The sequence below is a fragment of the Oryctolagus cuniculus genome, chromosome 6 (assembly GCF_051225735.1).
Source record: "Oryctolagus cuniculus isolate XC-2025 breed Fujian yellow rabbit chromosome 6, ASM5122573v1, whole genome shotgun sequence".
NCBI classification, from domain to species: Eukaryota; Metazoa; Chordata; class Mammalia; order Lagomorpha; family Leporidae; genus Oryctolagus; species Oryctolagus cuniculus.
The window spans coordinates 122423902-122442136 of record NC_142872.1 but is presented as its reverse complement, the minus strand read 5'-3'; the positions used below and the strand labels follow the sequence as shown (position 1 = coordinate 122442136).

The window sequence follows — 18235 nt, the reverse complement described above, 5'->3', positions numbered from 1 at the left end:
AGATGGCTGGGGCAGAGGGGGCCAAGGCAGGCAGAGGCTGCAGTGCTGGGATTGGTTCACTTCAGGGCTGGCTCTGTCTGAAGAGTACTGGACAAGTACAGAAGAGCTCTTAGGAGGAGGAGGACTTGATCTGGTGCAGGTCTAAGTCTCTGGCAATAGACAGTGTGAAGGGAGACCAGCACTTCGGATGAGAGAAGGCAGTGGGAGAGACACAGTGGGAGCAGAGGTGTGAAACCACTGCAATGGACAGCCAGGGTGCATATACTTTAGCAGACTCTCCAGGACCTGGGGAGCACAGGACACTGGAGCAGGAGAGAAGGGACAGCACAAAGCCCAGTCTGCAGGGCGAGACAGGAGGAAGCGAGGCCAGGTGCCTTGCACAAGGTCATGCAGCGGAATTCCCAGCATGAACGTGGCATGGGCTTCACATCTGGAATCCAATGCTAGTTCATCCAAGGGAACAAGGCTCTGAGCTCTGATTCCCTCATCAGAACAACGGGAATGTACTGCCTGGTCTTTCCTGGCTTGTGATGAAGATTTAAGATGACATAAATAAAGTGTTTGGTCCCAGTGCGGATGGATGGAATTTTGCACCTTCAAAACTCATAGGTTGAAGTCCTAGCCTCCAATACCTCAGAATGGGAACTTATTTGGAAACAGAATCATTGCAGATGTAATTAGTTAAGATGCTGTCAGAGTAGAGCAAGTCCCTGATCCAATGTGAGTGGTGTCCTACTGTGAAGACTCAGACATGTACACAGGGAGAGCGCCGTGTGAACAGGAAGCCAAGGAATGAGAAAGAATGCCAGCAAACTAGGAGGTCAGAGAGAGGCCTGGGACAGAGCCTCAAACAGTCCTTAGAGGAAACCAAAGCTGCTGCCACCAGGACCTCAGACGTCTAGCCTCCACGTTAACAGATGCTTTCCTCAACTGGCATACTTCTCCAGGATACAGGACACTGATCGGCATCAAGAAATAGAATGGCAGGGCGGGTGTTTGGGGGCAGTGGGTTAAGCCACGTACATCCCAGATCAGAGTGCTGACTCGAGTCCTGGCTACTCCATGCTATGGATCCAGCTTCCTAACGTGCTAGGGAGCAGAGATGATGGTCCCAGTACTTAGGTTCCTGCTGCGCATGGGAGACCAGGATGGATGAACTTCCTGGCTCCTGGCTTCAGCCTTGACCAGCCCTGGCTGTAGAGGGCATTTAAGGAGCAAACCAGCAGATGGAAGATCTCTCTCTCTCTTACAATCTCCCACACCTCTCTATCACTCTGCCTCTCAAAAAAATAAATAAATTTTTGGAAAAAAATAAAAAGAGAACAAAAGAAGAGAAAGAAATAAAAAGAAATATATTGGCACACGGCCAAATTCTGTACCCTGGAAACAAGTATGAATAATATAATGCTTGAATAATAATGCATTAGTTCTCAAAAGTCCATCTTGCTAATCCTTTTCAAAAGCACATTTCTTTCATTAATTACCTGAGCCCCACTTCTGATCTCTGTTTGTGGAGCTGTATTAGGAACCAGTTTTCAGCTACAAAATACCCTGGGCACCCTTGTAATTCCTCAACACCCAATTCTACTTCTCTCAGATTGGAAACTAGGGAGCAAATGAAGATTCCCTCTCCACCATCTTTTGTCTCACCTGTGATTCTAACTTTGCTCTTTAGCTTTGTTTCATTTGTTTCTCTTCCAGACTTGTGGGACAGAAGCACACTTTATCACATGAACACAGAGGCTATGCTTTTGTTTCTTAAAGGGAAGAGATTACAGCATTCGCCAGTGCCTCAGCACTGGAGAACGGATTGCCTGTTCCCGCTTACGAACTGTGTGCCTGTATCGTCCAGGGAGCCCCTCCCCACCATGCTGCTTACTTCGGTCAGTTCCCAGGTGATGCTGATTGTCCAGCACAGGCCGTAACTGCGGATCAGCAGGGCCTTCATGGCCCAGCCCCAGAAGTGCCCAAATGCAAATATATCGAAGTGGCTGACGATGCGCTCCCAGGTGATCACGTGGCAGTTCACGGCGTACTCCTGTTTAACAGAAACGGAAGCCATCAGCGACACTCTCAAAGGCAACTCCATTCCTTCTGACTGTGACTGAAAGCATGGATAGGGCCTTGACAACTGCTATATGTCCTACTCAACTAAAAAAAATTGTAATGGATCTTGAGGTAAATGGAGCAGTATTAGAATTTACAAATCAGAACTGCTTTCTTGTGAATTCCAAACGCTGAGTTAATATGAAAAGCAAAATAATTTTACAAAGGCTCAACACATCTTGAGAAGTGGCATCACACAGACCACGCTGTCCGATCACAGAGCAACTAAGAACCAGGGATAGAAACAAGAACAAGAGGTTAAAACACAGTTCTAAATGCCATGGTTAAAGAAGAACTCATAATACAAAACATTTTAAGAACCGAGTGATGACAATAAAAATACTACATATCAAAACTGATAGGATGGAAGTTAAGCAGGTCTTAGAGGTAAATGTACAGCTCTGTACAGCCTTAAATGTTTACACTAGAAAAGAATGAAAGTTGAATCCTTCAACTTCGCAAACTGGGAAAAAACAGAGTACCTCCTCTTCCAAAAATACAAGAGTACTTCAAAGTGTTTGTGAAAAATTTGAATTAAAAATTTATTTTGGTGCAAAAAGTTTGGAATTCCATGTATAATATTTTCATAGTATGCATTTATCATTCACTATTGAAGATTCCTATACATGAATTTCAAAATTTCTGCACCAAAATAAACTTATCTTTTAACTCCATTTTCCATAAACTTTCCGAAGTATCCTTGTAGATCATAATTTACAAATACTACATAATTTAAATATTAATATTATAAGGCTTTTAAGAATCTTGGTTCCATTTCTAATTTTTTCAAATATGATATATAGGAGCTGGAGCTGTGGCATTGCAGGTAAAGTTGCCACCTGCAGTGCCGGCATCCCATATGGGTGCTGGTACGAGTCCTGGCAGTTCCAACTCTGATCCAGTTCTCTGCTAATGTGCCTGGGAAAACAGAGGCAGATGGCCCAAGTGCTTGGACCCCTGCACCCACATGGGAGACCTGGAAGAAGCTCCTGGCTCTCATCTTTGGCCTGGCTTAGCCCTGGCCATTACAGCTGTTTGGGAAGTGAATCAGTAGACGGAAGAGAGCTCTCTCTCTCTGTCTCTCTCTCTTTGCCTCACTGTAACTCTGCCTTTCAAATGTGTAATAAATATTTTAAAAATACACATGATATATGGAGAATTTATAAATTTTACATTTAAGTATAGAACAGTTATCATAACTATATATGATATAACATTATTCAGGAACCTCTACATTTCATATCCTTTCTTGCCAAAAGTAATCACGCAGAAAAGTAATAAGATTTGGAAAATATCCATCAGCAGGCTGGAAATACCCCATTAACTGTAATCTTTTCAGATTCTAGAAATGATGCTGGTAGCAAAAGAGAGACCCAGTGCTTCCCCGTCTCTCCTGAAACTCAACACGACAGATTGCTTTCCCAGATAAAAATATACTTCAGCTTTCAAAGCTGCAAGGACATTTTCTAAGAGATCTACTTTTTGAGCAGCAGTGTGATGCAATATGATGACACGTAAGTGGGAAATCTGGAGAACAGAGGATAAAATTCAATAGGGCTAAGTCCGGATAAGGCTTAAAAAATCAAGCTGCCCTGCCCTGGGGTGAAAATCCTCCCCAGGACTCTGCAACCTGTTTTCCTGCGCAGAGAAGCCCAGGCTGGCAGGGGGAGGCAGCCGCGGGCTGGGGCAGACTACCCATGAGCATCCACACAGTGGCAGTCCCAGCAGCCCTGAATTCCTCAGCCAGCCTGCCCTCTTACTTACTCTGGGGCACACTGCATAGGGGGAGAACAGGAAGGGCTGAGGCCTGTTTCCAGACAGCTACCCTTAACATAAGCATCGTGGCTTTGGAGGCCTTTGAACCCTGTGAGACTACTTCTAGGCTTTGATATTGGGGTGGGGCGGGGCGGGGCGGGGCGGGGGGAGCTCAGAGTTCAGGGAATCACCTTACCTTTAAATTCCATTTTTCATGAACTTTTTGAAGCTTCTCATATGATTCAAGAATCATAAAGAGCCAAAGGCATGTCTCAGCATTATGATTATGAGTGAGCAGACCTGCCAAACAGCACTTTTTTTTAAAAGATTTATTTATTTATTTGAGAGGCAGAATTACAGACAGTGAGAGGGAGGGAGGGAGGGAGAGGGAGGGGGGGAGGGAGGGAGGGGGGGGAGGGAGAGAGGGAGAGGGAGAGAGAGAGAGAGAGAGAGATCTTCCATCTGCTGGTTCACTCCCCAAAACAGCTGCAATGGCCAGAGCTTGGCCAATCCAAAGCCGGGAACCAGAAGCTTCTTCCAGGTCTCCCATGTGGGTGCAGGGGCCCAAGCACTTGGGTCATCTTCTGCTGCCTTCCCAGACCATTAGCAGAGAGCTTGATCAGAAGAGGAACAGTTGGGACACGAACCGACGGCCACATGGGATGTCGACGCTGCAGGTGGAGGCTTAACCTACTACGCCACAGTGCCAGCCCCCAAGCATCACCTTTGAAAGACGCTAAGATCTGGGTCTTGAAACTGCAGATAGACACTGACCTGGAACCAACCACTGGGGATTGGTTCTAGCACCCCCACAGGAACCAAAGCCCCTAGATGCTCACATAACATGGTACAGAACCTACATACAACCTGTGCACTCTGAATCAGCTCTAGGCTTCTGATAGTACCCAGAACAGCGCAAATGCCATGGAAACAGCTGTTACACTATATTGTTTGGGGAAGAATGACAAGGAAAAAAGTCCGCATGGCTCTATACAGCTGTGTTTCCCCCAGGGGATATTTTCAATCTGCAGTTGGCTGAACCCCCAGATGTGGGCCCCAAGGATAAGGGCTGACTATAATGCAGCTGGTGATACGCAGGCAGGTGCAAGCCCAGGAATCAGTAGGCGTCACCTAGAGCCAGAGCCAGTAACGGGGCCGAGGGACCACCTTCCCTGGGTTGTCCATGGGGGCTCCACTACTCCCTCACTGGCCTGAGAAGTAACCACGTATGAAGTCCTATTTGTTTTACTTCCCCACTTTTTCCTTTCTCCACCTCACTGTCATTATTATTTCATATTTAGACATCTTCAATGGCTTTCTGAACTGTGAAATGGGTCAGGTATGCAAAAAGGTATAGATCGTGCTAAAAAGCACCCAGGTCGCCATCTCCAGCTTAAGACTATGGGGATTTCTACCTGATCTCCTTGCAGCCACTTTGCTTTTTGGAATCTATTCTCTACAAACAAAGCAACCTTCAAAATCATGTCAGATCATTACATGCACATGTGCATACTTGCACACGTGGGCATGTATGCATGTGGGCACATGTGTAGTATACATGTGTGCACGTGTAATTTGGGGAAGGGGGTGTGTTGCGTTACATCCCAGTGCAGAAGGATCTCTAGGATCACATGCCCTGGGCCTCTGACACTACTCTCTCTTGTCTTTGCGAGGTGGTGATTTTGGAACCTCTTTTGAATCCTCTTCAGAAATTATTTGCCTCCAGACAGCACGGGGTTTCATTCGCCCCCTCAACCATGCAGAAGCATTCATGTGTCAGGCCTTATCTTGTGCAAGAAGTTTGAGGTTATCCGACGGGCAGCGGAGGACAAGTCCGCCTACCTGGTTTACTAAAACCAGCTGCTCCACCGAGCTGTGACAGGAAAACACTGCTAAGTCTTTCATGTTTGCAAACTCAGACTAGAGGTTGGGGTATTACTGATTTACCCCCTTAAATGTCCACACAGACCATGCAACTCCTCTGCTTATTCTAGATTTCCATGGCCTTTCACTATGCTTAGAATAACTTCAAAGTCACTCCAGTCGGCCTGGCCCTGCCAGCCTCCCGAGCCTCAGGGCCAGCTCTGCCTCCTGCACACCTTAGCTCCTGACTGATGCCGGCTCCCCACCACCAGGCTGCTCCTTGTACCTGAGTGGTGGTCTCCACCCCCAGCCTCACTTGCCCTGGCTAACCGCCTCTCACTTTTCCATTGTCAGCTTAACCACCTGCTCTGGGTGGCGCCTTCCTTGACTTTCCAGACTAGACCAGATCTCTGATAAGTTCTGACATCACCCACTCCTCTCCCCTACAGCAATGCAACCACATGGAATGATCACACTTTCTGGATTCCATGACATGCCTTGTTCTCACTGTATTATTTTGAGAATTAGGATGAATATTTAAACATATTATAATATATGGCATTTTAAATGGAAGATTTTCTTTTTCTTTCCTTTCCCCAAGGATACACCTATAATTAACTGATGGTGCATCTTAAAACTGTTGTTCATCTCCTAAAGCATGATCAATTTTTTTTTTATTTATTCATTTGCCATGCAGAGAGAGGGAGGGAAGAACACCTACCCTACGGTTCAACCCCCAAATGCCTACAACAGCCAGGGCTGAGCTGGGGCCAGGGCCAGAAATGGGGGCTGAGAACTCAGTCTAGTTATCCTGTGGCAGGATCTCCATCACATCACCGCCCAGGATCTGCTTCTGCAGGAAGCTGCAGCCAGGACTCAAACCAGGCACTCCAGTGTGGGATGTGGGCAGCCCAACCACCAGGCTAAACATCTGCTCCCACAATTAATCTTAAGGTTATGATAAGAGATCAGGAGTGAGTGTTGTGGTGTAGCATGTTAAGACACCCCTTGGGGCCAGCACTGCAGCTCAACAGGCTAATCCTCCACCTAGCGGCGCTGGCACACCAGGTTCTAGTCCCGGTTGGGGCGCCGGATTCTGTCCCGGTTGCCCCTCTTCCAGGCCAGCTCTCTGCTGTGGCCTGGGAAGGCAGTGGAGGATGGCCCAAGTGCTTGGGCCCTGCACCCCATGGGAGACCAGGAGAAGCACCTGGCTCCTGCCTTCAGATTAGCGCAGCGCACCAACCGTGGCGGCCATTGGAGGGTGAACCAACGGCAAAAGGAAGACCTTTCTCTCTGTCTCTCTCTCTCACTATCCACTCTTATCCACTCTGCCTGTCTTAAAAAAAAAAAAAAAAAAAAAAAAAAAAGGACACCCCTTGGAATATCTGCATCTGTATCCCATACTGGAGTGCTGGTTTGAGTCTTGGCTATTCCATTTCCAATCCAGCTCCCTACTAATGTGCCTGGCAAGCAGATGATGGCTCAAGTACCTGAGTTCCTGTCACCAACATGGAGACTCTGATGGAGTTCCTGGCTCCTGGCTTTAGCCTGATCCAGCTCAGGCTGTTGTGGTCATTTGAAGAGTGACCTAGCAGATGGAAGATCTCTTTGTCCTTCTGTACCTCCTGGGCAAACCAAGAGCTACCTGGGAAGCAGTTCTACCACAAAGATTGAACTGGGATCTGGAATCCCATGCAGCTCTACACCAACTTCCACTTTACAGGACATGCAGGCGGAGAGACACACACATTCAATGACAACTACAAACCCAAACTACAAAATCCAGATATGAGAAACCCAAAAGAAAAAAATATATAGTTTCCTCAACAAACTCTAAGGAAAAAAGAGAGGTGGGGCAAGGACAACTAATCAGGAGAGATTTAGCAGATCCATTCAATACAAGTGTGGGCCTCGCCTGGCTCCTACTTTGAATAAATCAGCTGTTAAAAATACTTACCAGGTAACTACGGAAATGTGAGTATTGACTCCATGCTGTTAATTGTGAACTGGTTACAGTGAAAAACAAGTCCACATATTTTAAGTCGTAAAGTCTAAGAACTGCTTCAAAATAATCCAGGTCATGGAGAGTGGAGAATGAAGTAAGATAGTAGGGATATGTTAATAATTGATGCTGGGTACATGGGCCCTATAGATTCTCTCTACTCTTGTGCATGTTTAGAATTTTCCACAGCAAAATTAAGAAAAAAGTTTTGAAGTGGTCTTTGGGTTTAACAGGCCACAACGAAATTCTTAGCTGGCCTTCTCACAGCCTCTAAGCACCAAGAGGACAGCCATTCCCAACTACCACCAGCAGGCTGTCTGTCAAACAGGGACAGCTGAGACCCAGCTTACTACAGAAGGAGAAGCAGGAAGAGGAAGAGGAAGAGAAGAGGGAGGAGGGGAGGAGGGGGAGAAGGAAGAGGAGGGGGAGAAGAGGGACGGGAGGGGGAAGAGGAGGAGGAAAAGAAGAAGGAGGAGGAGAAGGCAGCTGCTTCAGACAGCCCATCTTACAAACGAAGTGTACTTTCAAAGCTTGTCTGAGGCTTGGAGCACATATTTCTGACCCAAATCCATATTTTAAAGCTTTCCAGGTAAACCTCTAATAATATTTCATTGTCTCCCCAGTCTGATCTATAACATTAGCTCTAAAGGAGAAAGGGGGTGCAAGTTCCAGGACCAGCTGCAGGCAGGGACTAGGCCATGAATGAAGTAGGCTGGGAAGGGGTGGCAGCCAGTGGGGAGGAACTCCGAGAATCAGGGCACTGCAGGCCCCCTGTGCTGGATGAAGCAACTACTCCTTAACAAACCCAACGACACCAAAGGCGTTTCTCTAGTCTTCAGTGAACGCCCAGGAGCCCCAGAACTGTGAAAGGTTACTTTAAGGAAGTAAAAAGTGATTAAGGATGGAGAAGCCATAACTGTAGAAGCTGCAAATAGCTTAAGGTCTGTTTGGCTTGGCAAGAAACAACTGGCCAATAGTTGACGACTAGATTGTAAACACCAGCTTCAGCTGTTCTGTAGTTTTGACATCTGGTTGTCCCTGTGATGTCAAATCCCCAAGGAAGCTGGATGTAGGGAGCAATGTTTAATTCAACCTCCTCCCTCCGGCTGTGAGAAATGGCTCAGCAGAGACACAGCAGCACATCCACCTGCCGCTTGTCCTACGTGAGAACACAGCCGCTCCTGTTCAATGACCCAAGAAAGCCGTCTGAGAAAATATGAGATTTGGGGTAACGTTGTCCCAGCTTCTACTGCAGAGGCATCACAGCACTTCTTATTGCACTGTATACTGGAAGCACGGTCCACACGAGAAACAGCTGTGGAAGGCGGAGAGATCCAGCGGCTTGTACTTTGACCAGGATACTGACTGTCTTAAGTTTGTCTTTCTTGCCCTGTAAGATCTGAACACCTGACATGCATGCGCGAGGCTTATGTGGACTAGACACAGAGTGCCCCACAGTGCCTGGCATAGCAGACAACCCACAGTCAGCCCCTGCAATTGTTCTCACTGCTGCCATGGGTTCTTTATCATCAGCACCACAAGCTGGGAAGACCCCTCTGCCACTCTCTCCTTCAGAGTGAGACATCCGAAGGCAGACTTTTCTCCTGGTCATTTATCATTCTCAGCATTCTTACTGTTGCTTTAAGTGTGTCCCTTTAAAAAGCTAAAGATAGGGGTCAGCACTGTGGCACAGCAGATAAAGCCGCCACCTGCAACTTCGGAATCCTGTATAGGTGAGGTAATGGTTCAAGTCCCTGCTGCTCCACTTCTAATCCAGCTCCCTGCTAATGTGCCTGGGAAAGTAGCAGAGGACGGTCCAAGTTCTTGGGCCCCTGCCACCCACATGGGAGACCTGGATGGAGTTACTGGCTCCTGGCTTTGGCCTGGATCAGCCCTGGCCATTGAGGCCATTTGGAGAGTGAACCAGCAAATGGACTCTCTCTCCCCTCCCTGTGTCTCTCCCCCTCCCTTTCACTCTGCATTTCAAATAAATAATAAATCTTAACTAATAAACCAAAACTCTGAGCTACAGAGTCTGGAGAGCTTCTGGTTGGCAAAGAAATCCAGATGCAGGGAGGGTGTTGCACCCCAAATGCACAGGGACAGAAGCTCCTGCATCTGGGTCCCTTCCAGCCTCATTCCATGTACCTGTTCACCTGGCTGCTCATCTGTGTCCTTGGTCATACCCTTTCCAATAAACCCACAAATGTGAGCATCTCCCTGGGTTCTGTGAGCTGTTGTAGCAGGAAGAGTATTGTGGGAAGCCCATTTGTACCTTGTTGACAGGAAGCATAAGTGACACGCTGGACTTGTGATTGGACTTGTGAATGGTGTCTTGTGGGACTGTGAAACCTGACGTTACCTCCAGGCAGTGAGTATGAGCCCTGAAGGGACTGAAAGGGCACCCAGCTGTTGTCGGGAGTGCTGGAAAACGGTGGGGAAGAACCCACATGAAGAACCCGCTCGCCTGGTCACAGAAGTGCTCACTGTCTTTATCTTACTACAAAGGGAACAGGGGAGCGAGTAGTTTGTCCAAAGTCTTACAGCCAACACCTGCTGGGGAGACAGAACCCAGGCCCCAAGCTGTGCACAGTGTCCCTCCTCATCCTCACACACCCGTTCACTCATGAGAGGACAGAATCTCTTTGCCTGCGTCATGTGTGCAAAACCCTACAATTCAACACCTGCCCAGAGACCTGGCGCTCAGCTAACTCCATGGGAAATACGGCAAAAGAACATGAAAAACCTGACGTGTACAACCTCCCACGCCCACGGCCTGTCACCAAGCACCTACCATGATATCTGCTTCCCTGGTGGCGTAGCGAAGGTTTGGATCCAGCCAGTACATGAGGGACTTCACCTGCTCGAAATTCAGGAAGAGCAGGAACACCAGGAACAGGAAGTAGAGCACACTGAGCCCTGAGTGAGACAAACACAGGTTCAAGGCAGGGACAGAGCCAACTGTCAGACACACAGCCCCTGGTAGAGGCAAACAGCTTATTACAAAAACCAGACACAAATAGTGTCACATAGCCTGTTGAGACCTCTGTGGCAGCTGTTTTGGATGAGGGAGCCTGAACTATGGTCCTAATTCAGTAAGGCTGCCTGGGACCGGAAACATGGGCGAGGCACGGGGCATGCAGATAGGGACAGAGCAGGTAGCACTAAAGTGACAGGTAGGGCTTGCAGGCCACAATAAGGATTTCAGATGCTATCTTAAATGAGGAAATAAGATATTCCACATAATATTTTATGAAGCCAACTGAGTAAACTCACAGTAGACAAGGCTGGGTGTAGACCACCCAGTCTAGAGGCTGCCTTTGTACTTCTGCTGGGAAGTGTGAGGGGGCCTGGGGGCCTGTACTCCATAGTAGCCCTCGCAGCATTATTTTAATTGCTATCCTAACAATTACTCCATGTCATGTAAAAATAGAGAAATTAACAATGCACTCCATGAAGAAAAAAGCTTGCGCACTACATTCAGAAAGATTGGAAATCCAATCACCAGGGGCTTTGCCATTTCTTTTTGTTGAACATCTTACAATGAGAATGATTACATAAGACATCTGGACACTAGGAAACAAATGACCTTGAACCACAGCACCCCATCCAAACTTGGCTCAGCACTAATCTTCAGGAGCCACTCCAGAGCAGAGTACATCCGGGCCTGGAACCAGTCCACTGCGAGCAGCATAGCACCAGGCCTTCCAGCTGGGCCTCTCGCAGTGCCCGGGGAGCTCGGGCAAGGCCCAGCAGAGGGGTGCCTGACCCAAGCCGAGCACCTCAGGGCCCAGGGAATGCAGTTTTAGGCACGTTGGTATTTGCAGTTATGCAATCGACCAGCTTTATAAATTTTCACCTTAGATGTCATCCACTATGGCTTTTATTGTTTTTAAATTATGATCTTTTTGAAATAATGGAGATAGAGAGCAAGTGTCTCTGGCACAGGGGTTCTGAAGTGGAGTCCCCATTGAGCTCTGAGGTCTGTGAAGCCCTGAAGAACACGTGCAGAATGGTGCGTGTGAGAGAACACCTGTGTGTATCGGGAAGGATTATCAGAAAGCTCTCAGGTAAGAAATCAAACTGCTCAGCAGATACAATAGATCGCTCAAAATAGAGAAAAACAAAAACAAAAACAAAACCCTCAGATGTTCCTAACCGGCTGAAGGTAACTTAGAACTTTAGGCAGCAAGATCAAGGCCATGGGATACAGTCTGCACAGCCGGGAATTGCTTATTACAAATGCCAGTGTGATCCTGTCACTCCTTCTGGAAAACCACTCCACAATAAGGACTTCCCACTGCCCTTCACGCCCAAGCTCCCAGCAGCCCTGTGTGGCCATCTGGGCCTCACTCAGACCTCCTCTTCTCCTTTTCCCAGGGTCCACTGCACTTGGGCCCCACTGGCCTAGAAGGCGGAGTTCTTTTGAGCTGTGGGGCCGTGTGAGCAGGGGTCCCGGAATGCTCCCAGCCAGGGCCCTGCAGGTGTGCTTCCCTCCTGGTGTGCTAGCTTCAGACTGAGTGTCACTCTCTTCAGGCCTCGCCTCGCCACTCAAACTCCCACCCTGTCACTGTACTCCCCTGGTTCCAACTCGCTAGCCACGCCTGGCGTGACAGCTGGAGTGTTCCGATTAGTGATCTGTTTCATCATTTGTTTGCCACACTGTCTTCCCTCCCCGACTGGAAGGGTGGCTCCAGAGAGTGGGCTCCAGCATCCCCTGCCCCCAGTTCATGGCCTCAGGGTTCCAAGCAGCCAATGCCACAGCTGAGTAGCCCCTGAGCAAAAAGCTCACCAACAGAGAGATAAAAGAGTTACCTATGATCTCTGAAGGCTGAAAGAATAATTGGTAACTTTCAGCAAATATCAATTTTTAGAGTTCTTTCACATGTTTACATAAGATTACATCAATACATTCATTTACTTACATGTCTTTTTTTTTTTTTTTTTAAGGCACAATGAAGCCAGTATCCAAAGTTTTAAAGATTGATTTTAAGCCCATTGAGGCAGCTTGGCTATTTGGACTACAAAATCAGGTAAAACTCAGATACTCAATATTCACGTTTATCAATAACTGTGGGTCAGATTAGGGCTCCTGGGCAGAAGGCTTCTCCCTTTTCCATGTTGCTTCCCACTCATGACACTGGCAAAATGAAATGCTGGGCTTCTATTCCCTCCTGGATGCTGACCAAACGTGCTGAGGACGCACATGGGCTTGTACTAGCAAAGGGACATGAAGGTGCATAAAGGGAAAGAAGTGCCGTGTGCTGGGGTCAGATCCTCTGCACACAAAGAACAACGGCACTGGGAGGGCGGGGCGGGGGGGCAAGGAGAGGGTGCAGAGGAAACAGTGAAACGGTTCACAGGTATGAGAATTTAAGTCATGGCCAATGTTTTATTTTCAGTCTGAGGATTTTAATAGATGTATGTTGGGGATCCCCAAAAGGAAAAAGCTATCAAGTTTTAACTGTAGAGTGGAAAACAAAACTGCACCAATGATACACAGGAAGATGGATTTTTAAGAGGCAGACTATACTTTTACGTCTACTGGAAACTCACCAAAAACCATTCGCCATAAGGCTGGATGGGGCCGAGTAAATGGACCTGCAGACAGAAAATATTACACAGTTAGAACAAGCTGAAAGAGCTGGCTTCAAACAGAGCCGAGACGATAGCTCAAGAGAGCACTGCTGATCTATACACAGATAACAAGGAAGAGCTGCCTCTTTTTTGGCTACATAAATGCTTGATGCTAAAGACTAGGTGGAAATGTTTTAACCGCATTGTAAATAAAGACTGTCCCCATAACCATCACTCTGCACAATACAGATTTTTTTTTTAAAGCTCTGTCTTTAGAAGTCAGAACATAATTTGCCAGGGAAACAATGTTGCAATGGTGAGTGGGCCACCAGGCCTGCTTTGGACAACACAGATCATAGCTGCCCCAGGGACAGTGGACAGCTCAGTGGGAGAGGGAGAAGGAGAGAGACACTGAGAATGAAAGAGAAGGGAGAAACACTGTGTTGTGAAAGCAAGTAGGGTGGGCAGTGAGCAGGAAACCCTATGAGCAATGGAACACGCTAGTGCATGGCTTCTGACCATGGCTGTGGCAGCACAGTACCTTTTACATGGCAAGCCCGTACAGATAAGGGAGCAGGTTACACACCACTGAAGCAAAGGTTTCCCAGGTCAAAACTTAACTGTGACTACAACTGATACACCAACGTTTTCTCTTCTGTGCCATTAAAAAGAAGGGGAAGGCAAGCTCGGCCTTGTATCTACGGAACTGATTTACCAGTAACTGGAGTTCCAGATGTAAATATGGAACCCACAGCTGGAGGGTGCACCTGTCCTGTCTGGGGCTGCACGTACCTTTTGAACTGCAATTCCTACATATGGGGAAGTTCCATCATTAGCAGTCTCATACTGCTAGGACATGATGCCAGATTTTGTTTCCCAGTCTCCTCTATAGGTAGGGCTTGGTCTTCACTTGTCCCTGCACCATCCTTGACCCCTTGAATGAGTGACAGCAGATAGACATCTACAGGGCTCCTCCTTCTCTCTCTGCACCCCACCTCCATCTCTGAGTGCCTCACTCCCCACTCTGCCTCTCAACTGACCAGCAGGGCCGATTGGGGGCTCAGTGGTAGAAATCCTCAAACTAAGGTGGCACCAACGTGGTGGCAGTGGCTGTTCCATTAGAGTCCTGGCAGAAGTGACAGTGGGGCAGAGTACGGCCAGTGCTGGTTGGAGTTTCCTGTTAGACTACTCTGAGGTGGTGTCTATCCTTAAGCACAGCCTGGGGCCTAGAGTCCAAGCCCTTCTTTGAGTCCCAGGAGCCAGTCTCCCTCCTCCTTTAACAGGTTCTTTAAGGAGCAGTTGGTTTCTGTGGCCTGTAACCTTGAATCTTGTCCGAGGCAAACATTACATTGTAAATCTTATTCTGGAATTCATTCTAAAATTGTCTCTTTTTTTTTTTTTTTTAAGATTTAGTTATTTATTTGAAAGGCAGAGTTACAGAGAGAGAGAGGGAGAGCCAGAGAGACAGAGAGAGCAATCTTCCATTCACGGGTTCATTCCACAAATAGCTGCAACATCCAGGGCTGGGCCAAAGCCAGGAGTTCCATCCAAGTCTCCCATGTGAGTGCAGGGGCCCAAGTACTTGGGCCATCTTCCAATGCTTTCCCAGGCACATTAACAGAGAGTTATATTGGAAGTGGAGCAACCAGGATTTGAACTGGTGCCCATATGGGATGCCGGCACTGTAGACAGCGGCTTAACCTGCACACGAGATGGGCCCCCTATGTGTTCTTATAAAGACTACAAACATATTTTAGGGGCAGGTGTGAGACTTACAAGTTAGATGCCTCTGTCCTGTAGTAGAGTGCTCAAGTCCAAGCTCCACTTCCTGATTCCAGCTTACTGCTAATGTATACCCTGGGAAAAGCAGGCGAAGTACTTGGGTCCCTGTCACCCACACGGGAGACCTAAATTGTGTTCCTGGCTCCCAGGTTCAGGTTTGGCCCAGCCCTGACCATTGTAGGCATTTGCAGAGTGAACCAGAGAAGGGCAACTCCCTGTCTCTCTGCTGCTTCTCAAATAAATTAAGATTCTTAAAACAAAAACAAAAACATATTTTAACTACTTTCTTTTGACCAAATTCACAATACAGGGTGGTCACAGTAGTACAGCAGGATAAGCCACTGCTCAGGGTATCTGCCTGCCACACTGCAGTGCTCGCGATCATGTCCCACCTCTGCTTCCAATCCAGCTTCCTGGGGGGCAGCAGATGATGGGTCAAATACTTGAGTTCCAGGTACCCATGTAGGAGACCTGGATGGAGTTCCTGGCTCATAGCTTTAGCCTGGCCCAGCCCCAGCTGTTGGAGGCATTTAGGGAGAGAAACAGGAGATGGCAATTCTCTCTCTCACCCTCTCTATCACTCTGCCTTTCAAATAAAGAACTACAACTGGAACACAACACAAATTCTATACTATGACTCTCCTATATTATGACAAGTTTCACCGCCCCCACCCACCATCCAAACACATTCAGTTCCTGAGTTTAGACAGCGACATCCCCCACGGGGAGCTCGGTTCATGAGATTCTCCTTTACCCAAATGCACCTGGTTCTGAAGCTCTGGGATGCAGAAAGTGAACACTCAAATGGCAAGGAACTGATCAACAAGCACAGCCAAATCTGGGCGACTTCTGAGTTCCGACGGTGAGGGTTTGGACAGGAAGGAATGCCTATTTCCCCCTTCAACCAGCTGGGTCTTTCTCTGAAAGTCTATAAACCAGAATCCCCTTCCCCATACTGACATGGCTACTGCTCATCAAAAGTCATTGGGAAACTGAGGGCTGACATTGTGCCATCTCTTAAGTGATCTTCCTTACTGGGGTTAGGCAATGGCTCCCTCCGCCCTTTTTTTTAAATAAAGATTTATTTATTCGAAAGGCAGGGTGACGAAGTCAGAGGGAGAGACAGAGAAAAAGATATGTTCCATCCACTGGTTCACTCTGCAAATGGCTGCTGCAACAACCAGGGCTGGGCCAGGCTGAAGCCAACAGCCAGGAACTCTAACAGGGTCTCCTTGTTGGGGGCAGGGGCCCAAGCACTTGGGTCATCTTCTGCTGTTTTCCTGGGTGCATTAGCAGGGAGCTGGATCAGACGTGGAGCGGCTGGGACTCTGACCGCAGCTCCAAGATGGGATGCGGAGGCAGCTTAAGCCTCTGCACCCCAACGTCTGCCCTAGGGGATGTTTCTTGGTTTGTTGCCATGAATGATTTCTGAACTATGTCTGGCTTGCGAATATTACTTCAGTGCCATTAAATTGACCTCTCATAACATGGGATCCTGGCACTCTCTGAGGATTTCATCTTTTTTTCTAAAAAAGATTTATTTTCTTATTTGAAAGTCAGAGTTAAACAGAGAGAGAAAGAGAGGCAGAGAGAGAGAGGTCTTCCATCTGCTGGTTCACTCCCCAATTGGTCGCCATGGCCAGAGCTGCGTTGATCTGAAGCCAGGACCCAGGAGCTTCTTCTTGGTCTCCCACATGGCTGTAGGAGCCCAAGGACTTGGGCCATCTTCTATTGCTTTCCCAGGCCATAGCAGAGAGCTGTATCTGAAGTGAAGCAGCTGGGACTCGAACCGGTACCCATATAGGATGCTGGCACTGCAGGCAGTGGCTTTACCCCCTATGCCACAGTGCTGGTCCCAGGATTTCATCTTCTAAGGTCTAACTCTAAAATTTTAGGACCTATTATGTGGCATGCACCAGAATTCTATGGCTGATCAACACTTAAAATCCCACAAACGGTGCTACAGGGGAACAGCCAGCAATGCTCTCCTGGACACTCACTGTGCACCAGGCTAAGGAACAAGTCGCCTCGCTTGACCTTCCAGTTCGCCTGAGGCTCGGTGATGAGGGTGCCACCACCATGCCCACTTCACAGAGAAGGAGACTGAGGCACGAGGAACTTGCTAAGGGGTCCTGAGGCATGCAGGAACCCCCCTATCTGGTGGTCTACTCTGTCTCTGGGCAGAGGCTCCTGAGGAACATCTGTGTGCTTTCCTACATGCTCTGCCTGAAGTGGGCCAACCCAGGGGGACAGGAGGGCACAGGCAGGAGGCTAATAAGGCTCTGAGACAGCTGGTTTAACGTTCAGGAGATCAAGGGGAGAGAAACCAGCTAAGGGTGTTGAGGGTTGGTGCGACAGGAGAGAGGGGGATGGTGAGTGGCTTACGGGCCTCTACAACATGGAACTAGCAAGCAAAGTCAGGAAAGACAGGGGCGATGTCCTAGAGACGTGAGCCAGGGACTGCTCTGACCCAGGCTGAAGGGGACCACTGGCAAGTTCTGCCTAGAGATGAGAGCTGAGGCCCTGCATCAAAAAGCCCTATTCGGTAGCTATCTGCAAAACCCAACACAGGGTGTGGGCATTGGCACAGTGGTTAAGACACCCACATCCCACACTGGAGAGCCTAGGTTGGAGTCCCGGCTCTGCTTCCCATTTCGGCTTCCTGCTGATGCGCAGCCTGGGAGGCAGCAGGTGACGGATCGAGTCACTGAGTTCCTGCCATCAGTGTGGGAGACCCAGATGGAGCTCTACACTCCTGGCTTCTGCTTGGCCCAGTTGTGGCTGTTACAGGTATTTGGGAAGTGGCTCAGTGGGTAGAAGACGCTTCTCTTTGTCTGTCCTTGTCTCTCTGCCTCCAAAGAAAAAATGAATAAAACCTTTAAAAACCAGTTTGGCTTTTACTTCACTCCTCAGCTCTGCCTCCCCTGAAGGTGTGAGGCATCACAAGTGCCCACCACCGCCTTGCGAGCAGCCCTGGTTTGTCTCACGTAGTATTTTAAGAAGTGCATTCTGGCCGGCGCCGCGGCTCACTCACTAGGCTAATCCTCCGCCTTGCGGCGCCGGCACACCGGGTTCTAGTCCCGGTCAAGGCACCGGATTCTGTCCCAGTTGACCCTCTTCCAGGACAGATCTCTGCTGTGGCCCGGGAGT

At 48.3% G+C, this 18235-nt stretch overlaps 1 protein-coding gene across 2 annotated transcripts in view; it reads right to left on the bottom strand.

Moving 5' to 3' along the window:
* The window catches only part of PTDSS1 (phosphatidylserine synthase 1), a 72938-nt gene that overhangs the window by 30036 nt on the left and 24667 nt on the right, over positions 1 to 18235 (bottom strand). For both annotated transcript variants that reach the window (XM_070075329.2, XM_070075330.2), the window contains exons 3-5: positions 13283 to 13327; positions 10521 to 10645; positions 1880 to 2038 (exon numbers count right to left, since the gene is read on the bottom strand). In XM_070075329.2, the coding sequence (XP_069931430.1) occupies positions 1880 to 2038; positions 10521 to 10645; positions 13283 to 13327 (329 nt within the window). The remainder of the gene's footprint in view (positions 1 to 1879; positions 2039 to 10520; positions 10646 to 13282; positions 13328 to 18235) is intronic.